Here is a 17,515-nt window from a genome sequence, read left to right as displayed (position 1 = left end):
AATGTTACCGGACAGCCCAACGTTTAGATTATTTCTTTCATTCCACAAAACAACATTACACACCGGGAGTGTTTTTTTTTTTGTAACTTCGGGTTTTCCCTCGGCTTTTACTACAGTAGTGTGAACATTTTTCTTGATTTGTTACAGAATGTTTTTTTTCTTCTCGCTTCCTTTTCCTACACTTTACACACCACTTATAATATAAAAAAAACCTAACTCGACATAACGGAGAAACACCGTAAGTAAGATCGAACAGGAATTATGGAATTCATTTTTAATGAATCACAGTACCGGCTACTACTGTCTTTCCCATGGTTGGAACGTGATGCTCTTGCCACTTTCGCTTATTGCCTTTCTCTGTTTGTAGCGTAATACAAAATAACTAGCAAATAAACCTTTCTTCCATTTTATAAACGTAGATAAAAAAAAGCTGTGCTTCTTTCACACAAAATACACTCACACGCATAGCAAGGTATCAAGCGCTGCTTGGCTGTGGCTCAAACAAACAAAAAATCACGATGGAAGAAAGATCACATCGATATATTATACTTCACATGTGCAAAAGTTGATATTTTATGCTTCTTCTCCTTGTGTCTTTCGCAAATTTTACTATATCCTTCATTTAATTCATATACTGTTTGTTAATGTCTCCGCCGTTAAACAGAAACCCTCCCTTCCTAGTGATCTGCTTACTAATTGCAAGTATTGCTCATACGATAAGTAATAATCAGGGCCCGGTGCAAAGCACAGTCTCACGCCGGACCCACACCCACAGACGCTAACATTAACACAAACGGCGGACGGTCGCTAGGAGAGATTAAAAGTTGCTCCGAATGCTGTCACTGCATCAGGCGGAATGACGAATAACAATGCGATACACTAAACTATGCTCTAAATTTAACGAGAATCTTCTCCCTCGGGACGGAATACATTTCAATGCGAACGTGCACTTAATCATATTTGCTACATTTACTACACGCTACTAACAACCTTGGAAGACCACAATCATTGTTCAACCTGCACGCACATTCCAGATATGTTTCTATGAAGATTTAAAAAAAACATAATTAACAGCTAGTGATTAAAACAAATGGCGTAACCCGTCGTAAGGATACGTGTGTGAGAGTGTGTCCAGTTTTGTACCCGATTATAATACGCTCTTGAATTCGAATAATGTGCCTAGAAGAACCACTTTTAGTTGGACCATGTCTTCCCGTAGCTTCCCTTAATTGATTGTAAAAGTGACAAAAAGTGAGCTAATATTTGATCGAAGAAATGGACGAATATAGGAGCATCATATAGACGTGGAATGTTAGATCTAAAATACTTTTCCCTTGTGGCCGACGCACCTCGTACTAAGCTGATCAACAGTAAGGCAACCTGTATTACTTGGTCCTGATGTAGGAAGCAAACGTGTGCTGTTTGCGATGATGAACAGAGAGAAACGTTCTAAGTAGTGTAAGAAACCTTATTAACTCACTAGGGCACTTTTTGTGCATTTTGACTGTCGACACTAACATTCTACTAGCTTCGCTAAAACGCTTCTAACCGATTCGGTCGTGTACGCGGTGTATTATGCCAATGGTGTTAGCCTTCGCGTGCTATACTAATGCAATTGATTATCTCTAGTATGGATTGTTACGCCAACGGGGCCCCGGGACCTCCGTTGTATGCCAGCTGTGTGGCATAAATTGTAGCGCATAAATACTATATTTACAATCAGTACGTTTTTGTTTTCACCTCTCTTCTAGCTGGACGTGTGATTTCAATTGGACGGAATGGTTGAGAGTGTTGCGAGAGACAGAAATCTATCCTCTACGTTTTTAGTACCCTCGATACTCGTTACCTTTTTTTTGTTGTTGTGGCTTGCACTTAAGTGTACCATTCACTAAACATCGGTGCTGTGCGTTTGGATGCGCACCTTCTTAACGCTACCGTTCCGCTGCATACGCGGTGATTGATTGCCCCCGGAATAGCCAGGATTACGGATACCCAACCCGTCCGTAGTCGTGTTTGGAGGGCGTGGTTTCTTGAGGCTGGATCGTAATGGCGTTCTCGTAACCGATCCGGACCCGATCGTCGAACCGTTCGAAACGGTCGTGACGGTTGTGTTGACCGATTGCATACTACCATTCATGCCGGATGAGTATGGCCGTCCGGATGAATCTGTTACTGCAATGCCTAAGCAAGGGAGAAGAGAAGTAGCCAAATATGAGCACAAAATGTTGGTGCGGTTCAACATTTATCTTGCACCTACCATTAGGATTGTGTGACGTCTCTCGAAAGCCGGGATTGTTGTAGGTGGAACCGCTGCGACCACTTCCTCGTCCATTGGACGTCGCGTTTGAGAGCATCGTTGGGTCACCGTCGGGTCGTTTCGTTAGGATACGATCGTACGCAGCCAAAGCGAGTAGCGCGAGCGACAGTGCCGTCACGAGAATTTGCAGATAGAAGGAGATCCCCCGTGTGATCTGGTAGCCACGGGCATTGTCATCGGTTTGCAGGGCAAAGAGAATTGCAGCCGCTATGGATAGACCGGCGGCCAGTATGGCTGCGACTAGCTTCAGCATTACGAGTGCTTTGTAGCTCATACAGACACGATCGCGAGACGATATCATCGCAATCTGGATAATGCTCAGGATGCAGAAGATCCCGAACAGTGCACATCCACCGACCGCCAACAAGCCGCTCACAAACACGACGGCTGCAATGGAATGCAAAGGAAATGAAAGATTTATTTAAAAAAGCATTAAAAATTAAGGACATTTTTATTGAAATTAACCAATGTAGACAAATGATCATCTTGAGTGATCCTTCAAGAAATTCTTATCTGTTTTTTTTTTACTAAAGTGAGAAGAGAATTGTGAGAGGGATTGGTTTCTCGCTGTTGTCCCGCTGCACTGATTATCAATCAAGCGTCGTTTTGTTATGTTGTTACAGTACACAAATCAGAGTTCATACTCAACATGCTCCTTCGGATGCATCGGTTCTACTGATCCGACACAACCACACATAAAGATCATCGCAATGTGTGAGTCGCTCTTTGTCTGATAAGACCATCTCAACCTGATTTGCTTTCTGTAGTGTCCATCTTACCGTCCGTCTTACCGTCCATCAGTAAGTGTTTGTAATTTGTAGCAAGTGAAACAGCTTTTGTAAAAGATTGTTCCCAGTTGAAGTCCCACCATGTTGTTACCGATGGGACAATTATTTCTCCTACTAGGCTTAGTGCTTCCCTTTACCAAAGGTCTGTTTATTAATCCGTACGAAAAAGTTTGGCCCCGTGGTCAGTTTTTGTCTTCACCGAGGAACGGAAGCAATGGCGAACCGCTACTGCTAACACCCTACATCGAAAGCGGCAACATATCGGGAGGTCAAAGTGCGGCCCGGGTCCAACACAGCCGTATAAGAGGGTTCGAATCGTACGCCGGGTATCTCACCGTAGACAAGCACTTCAACTCAAACCTATACTTCTGGTACTTTCCGGCGAAAGCGAACCGCACAACGGCACCGCTCGTTCTCTGGCTGCAGGGTGGTCCCGGCGCATCGTCTCTGTTCGGCCTGTTCGAGGAGAATGGACCGTTTCGTATCACGCGCGATCTGGTGGCAGTAGAGCGGGAACACTCCTGGTACGAGAACCACCACCTGTTGTACATAGATAATCCGGTAGGGACGGGATTTAGCTTTACGGACAGTGAAGCTGGCTACGCACGCAACCAAGTACAGATAGGCGAGGAACTGTATTTGGCTGTGGTGCAGTTTTTGCGGCTCTTTCCGCAGCTCCAATCGCTTCCGTTCTACATTACGGGAGAATCGTACGCGGGAAAGTATGTGCCTGCGCTAGGGTATACGATACACCGGAAGAATGCCGACCCAACATCACTGTGGGTCAATCTGACGGGTATGGCGATCGGTAACGGGTACAGTGATCCGGTGAATCAACTAAACTACGGCGAGTATCTCTACCAGCTCGGAATAATTGATAGCAATGCGCTGGAACGGTTCGAACAGGACGAACAAACCGTAGCAACCTGCCTTGCCAAGGGAAACTATCGCTGTGCGTTCGAGACTATGGACGATTTGCTGGATGGTGATGCGAACGGTGGAGGCTCCTTCTTCCGCAACGTAAGCGGGTTCGAAACGTACTACAACTATCTACGCACGGCTGAAGATCCGTTGGATGCTTTTTTTCTGACACAATTTTTAAACCTAGACGAAACGAGACGCGCCCTGCACGTTGGCGATCAACCGTTTCACGATCTCGACCAGGAGAATCTGGTCGAACGATACCTGGAGGAAGATGTGTTCGCGACTGTAGCACCGTGGATTGCCGAGCTGTTGCAACACTATCGCATTATGTTCTACAACGGTCAGCTGGACATTATCTGTGCCTATCCGATGATGGTAAACTATCTGCAAATGCTGCAGTTCGATGGTGCCAACTACTATCGAAGCGTACCGAGAGGCAAACTAGAGATTGACGGCGAAATTGCAGCATACTTTAAGCTGGCATTTGGTCTGGTGGAAGTTTTGGTACGTGATGCAGGCCACATGGTACCGCGCGATCAGCCGAAATGGGCACATCGGTTAATAACGGCTTTCACGCATCCTGGCTCGGTCGACGGGTTTGTTTAGAATAACGCTGATGTTCTTACAAAAGTGTTTTTCTTTTTACAAATATTCCTCTATCACATACTGACAATTAACACACGATGAAGATCGTGTTTCTAATGGAAAGCATTACACGTTGCTCACAGTTAAATAAAATAATTAACCATAAAAGCACAAGAAATTGTAATTATTTCTATTCTTTGTGTAAAACGCACGTGAATACTCCACTTCTGTTTTTATTTGACTTTGATTGAGTTAATTTTCATTGGAGTTTTTACCAAAAGCCTAATCATGGTAGAGCACGATTTAAATAAGCTTTTATCCTAAAACGATCTTGTTACAGCTTTTCGCTCTTGCAGTGTATGTAAATAGATTTTCTTCGTAATGCTAAATGTTTTTCCACGATTTTATTCTTACCATCCGGTTTGAAGCGTCCAACATCGCCGCACCGTTCCCGATAGCTGAGCACCTGACACTTTTGCCAAGGACCAAAATAGCCGCGATCCTCTGTTAAAGTAAGTAAAAATCCAATCAATACAGTGGCAACAAAAATCGAAAGCTTACTCCTTTCATCAACTCAATTCCATTTGCTCACCTATTCCACGGCCCTCGTAGTAAGCCCATACCGGCACCCCGACCGCTGTCGCACTGATGACCAGACAGAGGAATCCCACCGAGGTCACTATCACGGCGTAGATGTTCGGTTTAATTCCCGCCATGATGTTGCTGGTGTTGCTGTCGCTGGTGAAGGTGGTAACGGACCGCTGGCTGTTCACGCGAATGCTGTCGCATCTCGCGCGCTGCGAGTTGGTCCCCTTCCCCTTTTTCCTTCTCTTTCCGGTGCTACACACTAGACACCCTCGCTTCCGAGCGGCCAATCACTGACCACGGCACACTTCTTTCCTTACACTCGAAGGACGCAATAGTGGATGACGAACACTCTTTGTGGATGACTTTCTTCGTGTCAGTGATTTGTCCAGTTAACTGACCAGACAGGGTGCCCCGGATCGTTCTTGTTAATTACGGCTTCAAGCTGACCCGTCGTCGATTAGAGGTTGGCTGACCGGTTTTAGCACATCGGTAAACGGTTCGGTACGAGCGCTCGGTACAAATGATAAGACAAACAACGCTGAAAAGTAAAAACAGAAAGAAACAAATCAATTAATGGAACGCGAAGACAAGTTCTTTCCCTTTCCCCGGAGGCGACGACACACCGACAGACACGGACAGTGAATTGTTGATGAGTTAAACGATTAAAGGCGCGTGCCTCGGCCGTTTTCCATCGCTCGTGGACGCCTTATAAAGTAGACCTGCATACGGGGACAACGAAAGAGGAAAGAAACCACCAGAAAGCACAACTCTCACTGACGGAATGTACTGGCACAGCAACGTTTTTTTCCCCCGTTCGGTATGACACGCGGTCACCGGTACCAGCGATTCTTCCTCTCGTCCACAAACGTGTAGTAGCGTTTAGCCTCCACAAATCAGTATTGCGATTGATAGTTTGGGAAAGTAATTAAAATTCCAATTCCAAAGATTGCATCGAGAGCGAACCGTAGTGATTGGACTGCACAAATAGGCGAATAGCAACGGCAACGGAGTGGTGCAGTGAGTGATTTTGCATATCCGGCGGGTTGATTGCAATTAGTCTTCGTTTTTTTTTCAATGGCACATTGTGTTTGACGGGTTAAAATTGCACCAAATTGAATTCCCGGTGTGATCGTATTTACCGCATGAGTTGATGTTAATCGTTAATCAGTAAAAAAAAACTTGGGGCGAATTTTTTACGTAAAGGTACTTGTTTTAAAGATTTTGTTTTAAATTAAAATTACGTACATTAAATATATTATCGAAATTATTGATTATGTTTAACATAAGAATACAAATTGGAAATGATTTCGTGCAATCCAGATAGCTACAATACATCAAAGGTCGTAGGAGGATCAAATCTCACCAGAAATGGACTCAAACTCAAAAGGTCAGAGCAAGATAAATCTGATTTTTTTATTTGATTTTCCGATTATACACGGGATAAGTAAGATTTACTTATGATGACTGATAATAAATCAAGTAAATTGTCCTGTTGTATTCGCTATACAACTTATAAGCAATAGACAAAATGACTCATCCACGGAAATTCTTTCAAACACATGGCATTTTAAGTTATAAATCGCAGTAGGTACATAAAACAAGATCCTCACCCTGAGAAAGCGTAGACGACAACGATCGATTTGATCATCGTAATGTCAGAACCGATCAGATCCAACCGGACAGTGAATTCCAAACAAAGCAACCTGTTGTTATGATGAGGTAAGATCTTTTAGCAATAGCAATTTCCCCATCTAGTGTGCATAGTGTTCGCTAGTGCGCATGTTCTAGAGATCACTATTCACAACAAGAAGTACCTCACCGCTAACTGTGAATGGCATCTCATCTACTGCTTCTGTTTACTTTGAGCTTAGGTAGCAAAAAAGGCATACGACGCTCGGACGACGGACAATAAATACGACGTACAAATGGTCAGTTGTTTAGGTTTTTCATTTCTCATCATGAACCTCATCACCTCGCGAACTAAACAACCCTATAAACTTTCAAGCCAACGATGACCACACGTCAATGTAATTATGGTGATGGCAATGGAGTGGTTACGGTTAAAACTTGGCCACCCTTTGCTAGTCGTCCATAAGCACCAAGACGCGCTTACAAGACGCGCAACGAGAAAAGAAGGTTTGGCGACGGCGACAAGTGCCGTCACACGAACGCCCACGTTGCCCATTGTGGTCTGATGTTTCACCGATGTACTGCGTCGCTCCATACACTCGCAGAAGGTGAATCTTCAATAATGAAATTAATATCCCAGGAGATTGACCAACGACGAAGATGTAGGTTAGGGTTTGCCCTTGGTGTTATCCGATAGTACCAAGCCTTTGTCCAGCATTGACACATTATACGAGAACATTTTTTTGAATTGAAATTAAACGGTACCGGATGTGTTATTTTGCTTGCTCTGTCTCGTCTGTTCCAGAACACAATTAGAATCGAGAATGTTTTTTTTTCTGTTAGCTCAGCCGCTTAACACTAGTTGATCTTTGATGCTGTGACGATTGTGCAAGGGTGTACAATTACCGCCCTGAAGTAAAATTGCAACAGCGTTTTGTTTTTGGATTTTTTTTTGTTGAGGCTGCAATTGCGATAGAGACCTTTGTTTGGCAAACTTACCCAAAAAAAAGCTCCTGCGCACCCTTCGAGACCCTCCCCCGTTTGAGAAATTTAAACTGCAATATAAAACCAAAGTGTAATTTTTAAAAAGGCAGTAATTTGATTCGATTGCTTCCAACAGTCTCTAAAAATAATGACTGTTAAAAAAAAAATCCATCTTGATGCCTGACCAGCCAATCATTCTAGGCGTTGTCCGGTTTGTTTTCCCCTGCCAGTCATTCTAACGCGAAATAATAATGCTAATTGATGGAAATGAAACCGGATTGCGTAAGTCTTGTGGCGCACTTTTTCGAATGACTCTATTTTTCTACACTAAATTAAAATGAATAAATTAGCACTAGAGCACGAAAGCACTGGTGCCGTTTTTTTGCCGCTCTCCATCCATTCCCTTGATACCTGTTGCTCTCGTGTTCCCAAAACTAGAACGTATTAGTTACGACCAGTTTATTCCACCTGGGAAATAGAGTTTATTTTATTCCCATTGTGTCAACGAATATGTGAAGTGGGGAATGATGTGAAATATTGTACCGAAAACAATTCCCTTACATTGCGAAATAATATTTATGATGCGCTACATTTTTGTTTACCTATTTGTTTGCATTGTTTAAGGTAGATAAGTGTTCTAGCAATTTGTAACTAGGGTAAGGTATATTGGTATGCAACTGCATACGCCGTAACTGTGATGCATTTGCGTTAAAAATGCACAAGTGTGAGGAAGTTTCGACCAAAGGGAATTTACAACGACGCAATAGCAAAAATGTAAGAAACAAGGGTTGATAAAGAAGCGATGAAGAAGAAGTAGGGTGAGATGTTGGACACGGCAAGGTTTGAACGTTTGAAGTGGTCATCTCATTTGAATATTGTATGGTGTGGAGTAATTTTCTTACCATACATTTGCACGTGTACGTGTGACGGTGGTATTAGTGAATCTCATGCGAGACTAATTGGCTACGTGCAGTGGAGTAAGAAACACAATGAGGATTGTGTTGAGTTGAAACTGATTTTTTTTCTTTTCCTTTGGCAAACGTAGTGAATATGGGTCACATGACACTGATAGAATACACCCTTCTTTACTGTTATGCATTTAAAATAAATAAAAAACATATTTCACTTTATTGCTTCCCTTTGTCACTTAAAGGGTTTACGTATCACGGGAGCCGATATCGTGAAATGGAACGAAAGTTCAGATGGTTAAATCAATTTATCAATCACGGGGGTTTTTGGCTAGGACACCAAACCTAGCCCCGGAAACTCTTCCACCGGACGACCTTTCAACAAAAGGAACTCAGACCTCATTCGGCGTCAGCAAACTGTTGCATTATGCAACTCGATCTAGTTAGCTGTGCTTGCTGACCGATAAAGCGCCCCAATAGCGCTTCTAAACAGAACGAATGGGTGTTTGAAAAAGTTGTGGTGGGATTTTTTGAAATCGAGTCTGTTTCATTGTAAGTCACTTAAAATTTATTTATTCAAAATAAAAATGTATTTTTATACAGTAATCGTATCTTTCATTTCATTTGTTAAAGCCTTGTCAGCTAAAGGTTTAATTTTATTTTGAAGGAAGAATTCAAACTTCAAGACTTTTACACTAGAATTTCCAAGCCTCAATATGATTTATAATTTAAAACCATTTTAATAAAGTAATTTCAATTTTCTATCAATTTAAATTCACCAAAAACTATTGTAAAAACCCAACAAAATAAGCACCACATAACCACCTCACCAACGTCGATCGATCTCGTTCTGTAATAGAATTTATTAGAACTATCTTCCATCTCACCCCCAACGCCAAAACCACAATCGCTCAACCGTGTACCTTTACTGGCACAGATGACACAGACAGTTAACGTACGACGTTAGGAATTCAGTGCCCGTCATTGGGTCGAAACTTTGTTTGAAGTTTTTCCCGTTGATCGATTTCGTAATCTGTATCACAACTTCATACAGAACGCCACATTTTAGCAAACGCACGCTCGAAAGATGTTCACCAAACGGGACATGAGTTCCATCGCAAACCGCCGTCCACCCATCGCGTGTATGCATCAATTAGGGGGGTTGTTTTGTGGTGGAATTAGACACCGCATAGGAATTTCCCCAGTTTAGCTCGGGGTTTGTACTGTTGCCATTCCGTAAGCTTCGGAACTGAGCTGTAAAATCCCGATCGGAAGCTAATGAAGCAGAAAGCGTCATGAATCTTTCGGGGGGGAAGAAAACGCTTTCTGGCCCAGAAGGTGGGGTTTAAGACAGGAGTACCGAAAATAAACACTTCTTGATCGTCAGAATTCGTTCGTACCTACAGACCATGGAGCATGCTGAAAGATACTTTGTGTTCCAATTTTACAACCACCGTTCTTCACACACACACACACCCTACATATGATGACAAGTCAGACCATTGGGAAGAGTTTTTAATTTCCTGGCGTAGTAGTGGCAAACAGCTCAAACCACATGCAGGCGGGCGGTCATTACTAAATATCGGTGAAACATGAGCAAAAAGGAAGTCGAAAGATAAATCACGCGTGCAATTGCTACACTTAGCCCGGTAACTGTTTCGGCACTCTACACTCCGGAACGGGAGGAGTTCCGTTATGATCGTTTAACGTCCAACTTGGACAAGTGGTTTTTTGGGGTGAATTTTGCGTTACGTTAAATGTGCAACCTATCGTTTGCATTCGTTTCGAGAAGTCAGTATGTAAAGTTGCAAGAGAAAGCGAATCTCCACACAGCAAGTAGCTATGAAACGTAATTGATAATGGAAATTCTTGGGAAAATGTAAAGCTTAATCGTTATTCTTGATTTAGCCTCAATTATTTACATAGAAACCCTAACAGCAGAAGAAAAAAACTTAAAAACTCAAATAAACTTGTTGCACTTATAAAAGCACTAACAAAAAGAGATACAAGACAAAACTGTGGTTTATGAATAGCGTAAAATAATCTTTTAAAATTTTAGCCTTGTATAATAAGCTAATTTAAATTGCAATCGGTAACAAATTCCACATCCAGAATTGTAACTTCAGGTGTACCAGGGACCAGGTCTAGGCTCCACTTACAATAACTCCTTTCTAGCTTGATCATCCTGTTACATGTCAGTAAAGATAAAGAAATCTCAGACCAAGACATCCTGTTAAAAAAAATCTATTTCGATTCAGTTCTTTAGGTATCTATCTCGAAAAAAATGTTTAGGCTGTTATTATATTAATATAATTAAGAAATGATTGAATTTTATGTGCATAAAAGCAGTACACAGCTCTCAAGCATATTACGCGTCCAAAGATCCGCAAGTTTGGTATCGTCATGTAAATGACACCGGATTTATTATGCCCCAATACTCCCGAATGTTTTGTAAAAGGAATGGCGATCGTCGCACGATCACCAACGCAATTATTGATAAGTGACAGCCAAAATATTGAGAATTTGGAACAGAGTTAACAACACATAAAGCTTAATAGTATGTAGGTAGCTCTATATTAAAATAATGATTAATTTAATACATTTTAATACATTTTTACTCCACCGATAGCACAGTTTCCTTTCACTTTTTAAGGCTATCATTGAAAATTTTCATCAGCCATAGAGATCGGTCAACAAATGATTACTGTAGACAAACTCAATAGGAACTAATAATTAGTTAATGATCATTGGAAGTCAAAAGAAGACCAACAAATCGAAAGCCAAAATTTGATGCAGTTTGTTTCCAATTAAAAATACTACAACCATAAAGCTGACCAATAAAATCTGCTAACAAAAAATTCCCACCAAAAAAAAAAGGAATATCTTTAAGCTAGAGAAAGGGAACATACGGACACTCTCAATAAAACTTCAGGTGTGTTTGTGTGTGTGTTCAGATTTGCAACGTGATTCAATAATTACTATCCGGCTTCCCAATCCATGTGACCATCGGATCGATCGTACAAACGATAGCACCGTTTTCACTTCCGTTGCATCGCTTATCCACGGTGCGAAAAGAAAACTTCAGTCTCGCTTGTTCCAACGATCGGCAAAAAAAAACCGAGGCCACACAGACGCACGTCCACGTTTGCGTGTTAAACCTTCGTGCGGGGCCGGGTAAATGCTGTGTGGAGTGTTTAGCACAAATACTCCAGTCTCGGTACTGGTCGCGGTTAACCGGCTAGACCTACTTAAAACCAACGTCTAGAATTCATCGGAGATCAACCAGCAAACGGCACACGGAAAGATGGACGATGAGATTTTTTTCCTCCCCCCCCTATAGAGCTGCCATATAAAATATCATTCTTCTGTAGTGTGTTTCACTGAACGGCAGTATATAGTTGCTGCACCGATGCACACGGTCCGGTGCAACAAAACACCCGGAGAAGGTCATCAGTATGCATCGATACTATCAGCATCATCCTAGGCAGCGTATCTTATATCGCAGATGCGTAGTATGGCCGACCGATATAGAGGGTTTCTGCCCGCTGACCTGGATGATGATGTTGTCCGATAGTGGGGACAACACGAAGAAGAGCGCTGTCGCATCTAATGAACCCATCTCGATCGCTTTTTTTTTCTTTTTATTTTACATGTCTCATCACAGATTTGTGTATCATCAGCGTGATGGGTTTTGTTTCTATCGCAGCATTGCAGTCTCTAATCGCAAACGAATTTACGCACGGAACTGCGCGGGTGGTGTTTGGGATGATTGCGTGGCACCATAATGCAATATTGAATAATTGCACAATCCGTGATGTACATCTTTCACACTGCCGAAATGGAAACAATTCGTAACAAAATGGAGCTCATGAAAATGAACCAACGAACAATAATAGCTGAATTGCAAATAATTCACCAAATAGTGTTAAGCCACTTTCTTTGGTTGTTTTGTTTATTTTTCGATCAATTAATAATACTTCTTCAGCTGTTGATAATAACAAAACAAAACTGTTGAATGCAATGTCGCCGGTTGCAAAGGAATGTGACCATGGAAACGCACTTCCACCTGCGATTTGTTCCATTCACTTTTCCAATGTCCCACACACGGTGCAAACTGGATATATGTATGTATGCAGGTAAGTGTCCGTGACCAGCGCCAAAGAGGAAAAGGTGAATCATGGACATCGTTTCCTTTGCCGATCGAGCTCTAGCCGGCGTGGCGGTGAATTCATTAAACAAAATGTTGTGGCATAGAAGAAACAACAACAAAAAAGGCAAATAGAGTTTGTGCCCATTGTAAAACACAGCCAACTGAGTACCGGAGTTTTTCGCTTAATAGAGAAATACATTTTAACTACGTTGTAAATTTTGTTGCTGCTGCTGCTGCTGCTTAACACCGGGCATGAGATAAGGGAATTGCCCTAGGACGGTTTTAGACATTTATTTTTTTTTTTACAGTAAAACCATCCCTTCCTTTCGCTTGATAGAAACTTTGTTCACACAGTTCATTATCATGCAACAGTGAAGTGAACAAAAAAACAAAAAAAAAAACACACACAGAACAATTGCATCTCGGTGGTGCACGTAAAGCGAAGGTGAAACGTTTGCCACGTTCCATCCAAAAGCCGGGGAGGGTGGTTCGCATCACTGCGAAATGGCCGACATGAAACGTTGCTAACGCTAATGAAGATAGAAATCAAAAGTTTCTGTCGGTTGTTTGTGGTGTTTTCACACGGGTAAAATACAACCGCTCCACGTAGAGTAAAAGGAGAAACATTTCGTTGCTTTCAAGAGAACGTAAATATTTGACGATAACAATTGTTTTTTTTTTAAATTATAAATATTCCATTGTAAAACAATAGCAGAGTTTATTCCTAACGAAATATAAACTTTTATATTTTAAACATTTGATGTTGTAGCGATCAGAAGAGGTCAATTCCAATGCGAATTTAATGTTCTCGTTAAGCTGATCATTCAATGGCATTATCTGTTCTGGAATGTTTCCACCAGTTTATTCGAAGTCTGTATTCCAAGCTCCACAGTCGCCGGCTGTCTAAACAATATGTTTCAGCATTGTAGGGCCAAGTGTACCGGTTATGCACAAGTAGCTCCACGAGAAACAAGTTATCTTTATGAAATAGAGGAATTTTCAGGACAAAGACCTAGTTCATATTGTTGTAATAATGCTTTCAAGGCTACCATCACCACATAGTCTGACTCAAATTGAAGAAACTTATCTGTCAATTTCGAATTGTTTATGCAAATAGCCTATCTTCTTGACGTGGTTTTTTCTTGCCTAGGTGTGTTTATTTTAAATTGCAGGTTATCTTTGCCTACATGTGATACATAAAATTCCACTAAAATAATAACTTAAAAATATTTTCATTTCCTTCAAGATTGTCGCTTTTCCTACTCCAGCAAACCTGTTGCAATAAATACTGGTATAGAGATATTTAATTTCGTGAATGTAACCTTCAACCAGGTAACCTTCAATCCCTCCGACACCGTTAGGTTATTATTTTTTTTAATTCCAATACACATTAGTACACACATTAATTGGCATTGGTTATTCGTCAGCAGTTTTTCCACCGTTACTTTTTTAAACCGGCATATTGATTCAGCTGTCACGCTGCATCCGCTAAGTGTTGCCATAGATACACCCAAACCCTTCGTAGCACACGAGGAGATCATAGACGAGATCGGTGAAGCAGTATTGGTGCGAAGTTTTTATTCCTTAATTTTCTTCCATCCATCCCCCACCCTCTTTGCACGCAAGGGATAGGAAAAGAAGAAACCAACCAATTGACAGCACATTATCCGTCGGAATGCGTCTTGGTTGATACCGGTTTGTGTTTTTTTTTGTATCGCCCGATTATTTTTTCTTTTTGTTTGCGTGGCGTGATACACCGAACGGCTATCTCTACCCAGCACAACAACAACATTTTACACATTCCTTCCACCTGGATGCCCTTACAACGAAAGCGATTTGCATAATAAGCTCCTACGCGCAAACCCCGAACAACCGAGGGGAAAGCCAAAATAAATGGGTCCACCGTAGCGTCACCTTGATTACGACAGAAGGCACGTCACTGAAATCTGGACGCCCTTCGTAAATCCGGTGGAATCAAGGGAAAGAAAGCTACAGGAAAGCAAGCTTGTTTGTGTCTCGTCGACGCCCGGTCACACCACCATTCTTGCTCGTTAGTAGAATTCTCGCTGCCACGCGCTTTTTAAACGCGCGGATTATGACAAACCGCTATGCTACCTTCTTCTTCCCCCCCAAAAACCACCAAAAACTCCCCTACAGAACACTGGTTTTGGGTTCCTTTTTGTTTCGTTCCTTTTAAATGTTTTCCTCTCTTTCCCACTACCGTTCTTCAATGGAGCATATTTTTGAACTTAAAATTCCCACACACGCGCGTCGAAGGTACACAACGTGAGCATATTTGTTCAGTTTGTACATACGGTCCATCATGTCATTGTACAGGTGGTCTTTCCGCATTAAAATACCTTCAACCCCCCCCGGGGGGGTTGGCTTCGTTTTCACAAAACAAAACTCACTTACGCCAGTGCATAGAGCATAAGGCTGCTGTGTTTGCACAACTTGCAGTAAACGGTATACAGCTTCCTACCTGTCCACCCCACAAGCAATATGATGGAGAAGAAGTTTACCTTTTATTTCCTGCTGCAGCAAAGCAGATTCACGATCGACACCTACACACACACATATATACGCGCATATCCACCCCGATATTGGGGATGCGCGGATGGTTTATGTTTACTTTTTCTTTTTACGGCTTCCTAATTTCTTTCACCCCTTTCTTCATGCTTTTCACACCACGCCACGGAGAACCACCCGTTCATTTCTCCATGTGTTGTTTATACATTCAACCACGCTTCGGATGCGTTTCTTTCGCTTTTCTTTTTGGAGGTAAAGGAGGGGACAAATTTTTTGGAGTTAGTCACCACACATCGCACCGCACCCCACGTAACAAAACAAACGTATTCGGGAGGTGACGCACCTGAATGGCTCCCCTTTATTTTTCTTCCTCTTTCTTGACGGTGCGACTCCACGGGAACACCGCGACCGCACGTACGAAACGATGACTACTACAAAACATTCGGACACGCACACACTAAACACGCGAGCAAAATTCAATGGGTTGCTTGGATGCCGCGAAAAAAAAACACCTACCAACGGGGCTAAAACCAGGGAGGTTGAACAGAGGGGTTGAGACTACCCGCAACACGTTTTCACTCACACCACTTGCTTGCGAACGCACTCTTGGTATGCGGTGTGTGCTGCATACGTTGTAATATTTTCCTTCCGCTCCCTCTCGCAAGGGTGGGTTGTGTGCCCCAATTTCAGAACGGCACGGTCGGGATGGATTACCCTTTTCAATTCACCAAAAATACTCACATTTCACAACTTACTGCTAGTGGGTCACTACATGAAGGGTTGGAATGAGATGCGCACTACACATAAACAGCATTGGGGATGCGATTATTTTTTTTGGCCTGGAGCAACAAACCCCCACGAGCCGCACACAGCGAACGTCGAGAAACGGGCGATGCGAGAGAACTGAACTCGCGCGCGATTGTAAACGCACAAACGGCAAATGAAACGAATTCCAGGAGCGCAGTACCAACAATGCGCAATGAGCAGGTGAGGCCATGGTACTCATTTTGATACAACCATTTTGAAAAATGACAGCAAGACTTTTGCATACGTTTTCGTTTCAGAACATGAAAGCATTTTCGTTGGATATATACATTTTTGAATAAAAATTCTTGCTTCATCATAATCGTTTTTTGCGTTATATATAAAGCATTTTTCTTTGGTCGACCATAATAAACATCTGAACAGACGAACCGCCCTGTGTCGCACTGACATACCTTACTAATCAAACGTCAAACCCGGTGGAACACAAGAAGGACAGAATAAAAATTGTTTTGCACCGAGCATAACCCTCCGCCTTTTGCATGATAGTGTGATATTAAATTATTTGTGAGACGTGATACTGCAGAGATAAACAAGAACAATGGCTGATCCAGAACTTGAAGCGATCCGACAACAGCGGATGCAACAAATGCAGGTACACATCAACCTCTTGTTCATCGTGCAAGCGCCGAGGCAGCATGTTCGCATCTGTAAAATGATTACTCACTTTACAAGAGGACAATCTGCGTCGAAATGTTTCTATATTTAGTGTACCAGTTGTAGCAACATGAATGGAACTGCGGAAAAGAAAACAATATCGGTGAAAATAACTTAACTTATTCTATCCTTTCCGTGTACAGGGCTCTAATCCGGACCAACAGAAAGCCATGCAGGAACAACGGCAAGCGCAGGAGGAGATGAAGAACTCGATGCTCTCACAGCTGCTAGATCAGGATGCACGTGCGCGGCTGAATACGCTCAAGCTAAGCAAACCGGAGAAGGCACAAATGGTGGAGGGCATGATCATCCGGATGGCACAGATGCGCCAGATCGGTGACAAATTGGACGATGCGAGCCTTGTGAAGTTACTCGAAAACCTCAACCAGCAGATGCCTCGGAGCAACTCGACAGTCAAGTTTGATCGAAGGCGGGCCGCGCTAGATTCCGATGAGGATGATGATGATTACGGTATTTAATGGCTTTAGCTTTTGACCCCGTGTAACGTACTTTCGTCGCTAAGTTTACTGGAATTTGCAACACGAACAGTTGTCGGAATATGGATATTACAACGCCCAGCACAGCAACAGCACGTCATCATGCATCTCAATAAACGGCAATAACAAACATCTCA

The 17,515-nt window shown here is 42.4% G+C and overlaps 3 protein-coding genes across 5 annotated transcripts; 2 read left to right on the top strand and 1 right to left on the bottom strand.

Annotated features, from left to right (window-relative positions):
• Positions 1-1,875: 1,875 nt before the first annotated feature.
• LOC125770987 (uncharacterized) lies at positions 1,876-16,356 on the bottom strand. 3 transcript variants are annotated; one of them, XM_049441152.1, is made up of 5 exons: positions 15,396-16,356; positions 5,207-5,740; positions 5,029-5,118; positions 2,258-2,704; positions 1,876-2,181 (listed from the first exon to the last, which is right to left on the bottom strand). In XM_049441152.1, exons 2-5 carry the CDS (start codon positions 5,328-5,330, stop codon positions 1,889-1,891), a joined length of 954 nt encoding a protein of 317 aa, XP_049297109.1. In that variant the 5' UTR covers positions 5,331-5,740; positions 15,396-16,356; the 3' UTR covers positions 1,876-1,888. The 3 variants fall into 3 exon arrangements, with proteins under 3 accessions (XP_049297109.1, XP_049297111.1, XP_049297110.1); XM_049441154.1 differs by having other exon boundaries at positions 15,746-16,356; XM_049441153.1 differs by having other exon boundaries at positions 16,144-16,356.
• LOC125770962 (vitellogenic carboxypeptidase-like) lies at positions 3,087-4,792 on the top strand. Its single transcript, XM_049441095.1, has one exon. It carries the CDS (start codon positions 3,187-3,189, stop codon positions 4,633-4,635), a length of 1,449 nt encoding a protein of 482 aa, XP_049297052.1. The 5' UTR covers positions 3,087-3,186; the 3' UTR covers positions 4,636-4,792.
• A 261-nt stretch (positions 16,357-16,617) lies between the features above and the next one.
• LOC125771035 (programmed cell death protein 5) lies at positions 16,618-17,510 on the top strand. The gene is made up of 2 exons (XM_049441219.1): positions 16,618-16,819; positions 17,025-17,510. The coding sequence occupies exons 1-2, from the start codon at positions 16,766-16,768 to the stop codon at positions 17,358-17,360; spliced, it is 390 nt and encodes a 129-aa protein (XP_049297176.1). The 5' UTR covers positions 16,618-16,765; the 3' UTR covers positions 17,361-17,510.
• The last annotated feature ends 5 nt before the right edge of the window (positions 17,511-17,515 follow it).

Source organism: Anopheles funestus, chromosome 3RL (genome assembly GCF_943734845.2).
Source record: "Anopheles funestus chromosome 3RL, idAnoFuneDA-416_04, whole genome shotgun sequence".
NCBI classification, from domain to species: Eukaryota; Metazoa; Arthropoda; class Insecta; order Diptera; family Culicidae; genus Anopheles; species Anopheles funestus.
The sequence above is the reverse complement of the archived record's forward strand: the minus strand, read 5'-3'. Positions and strand labels throughout refer to the sequence as shown.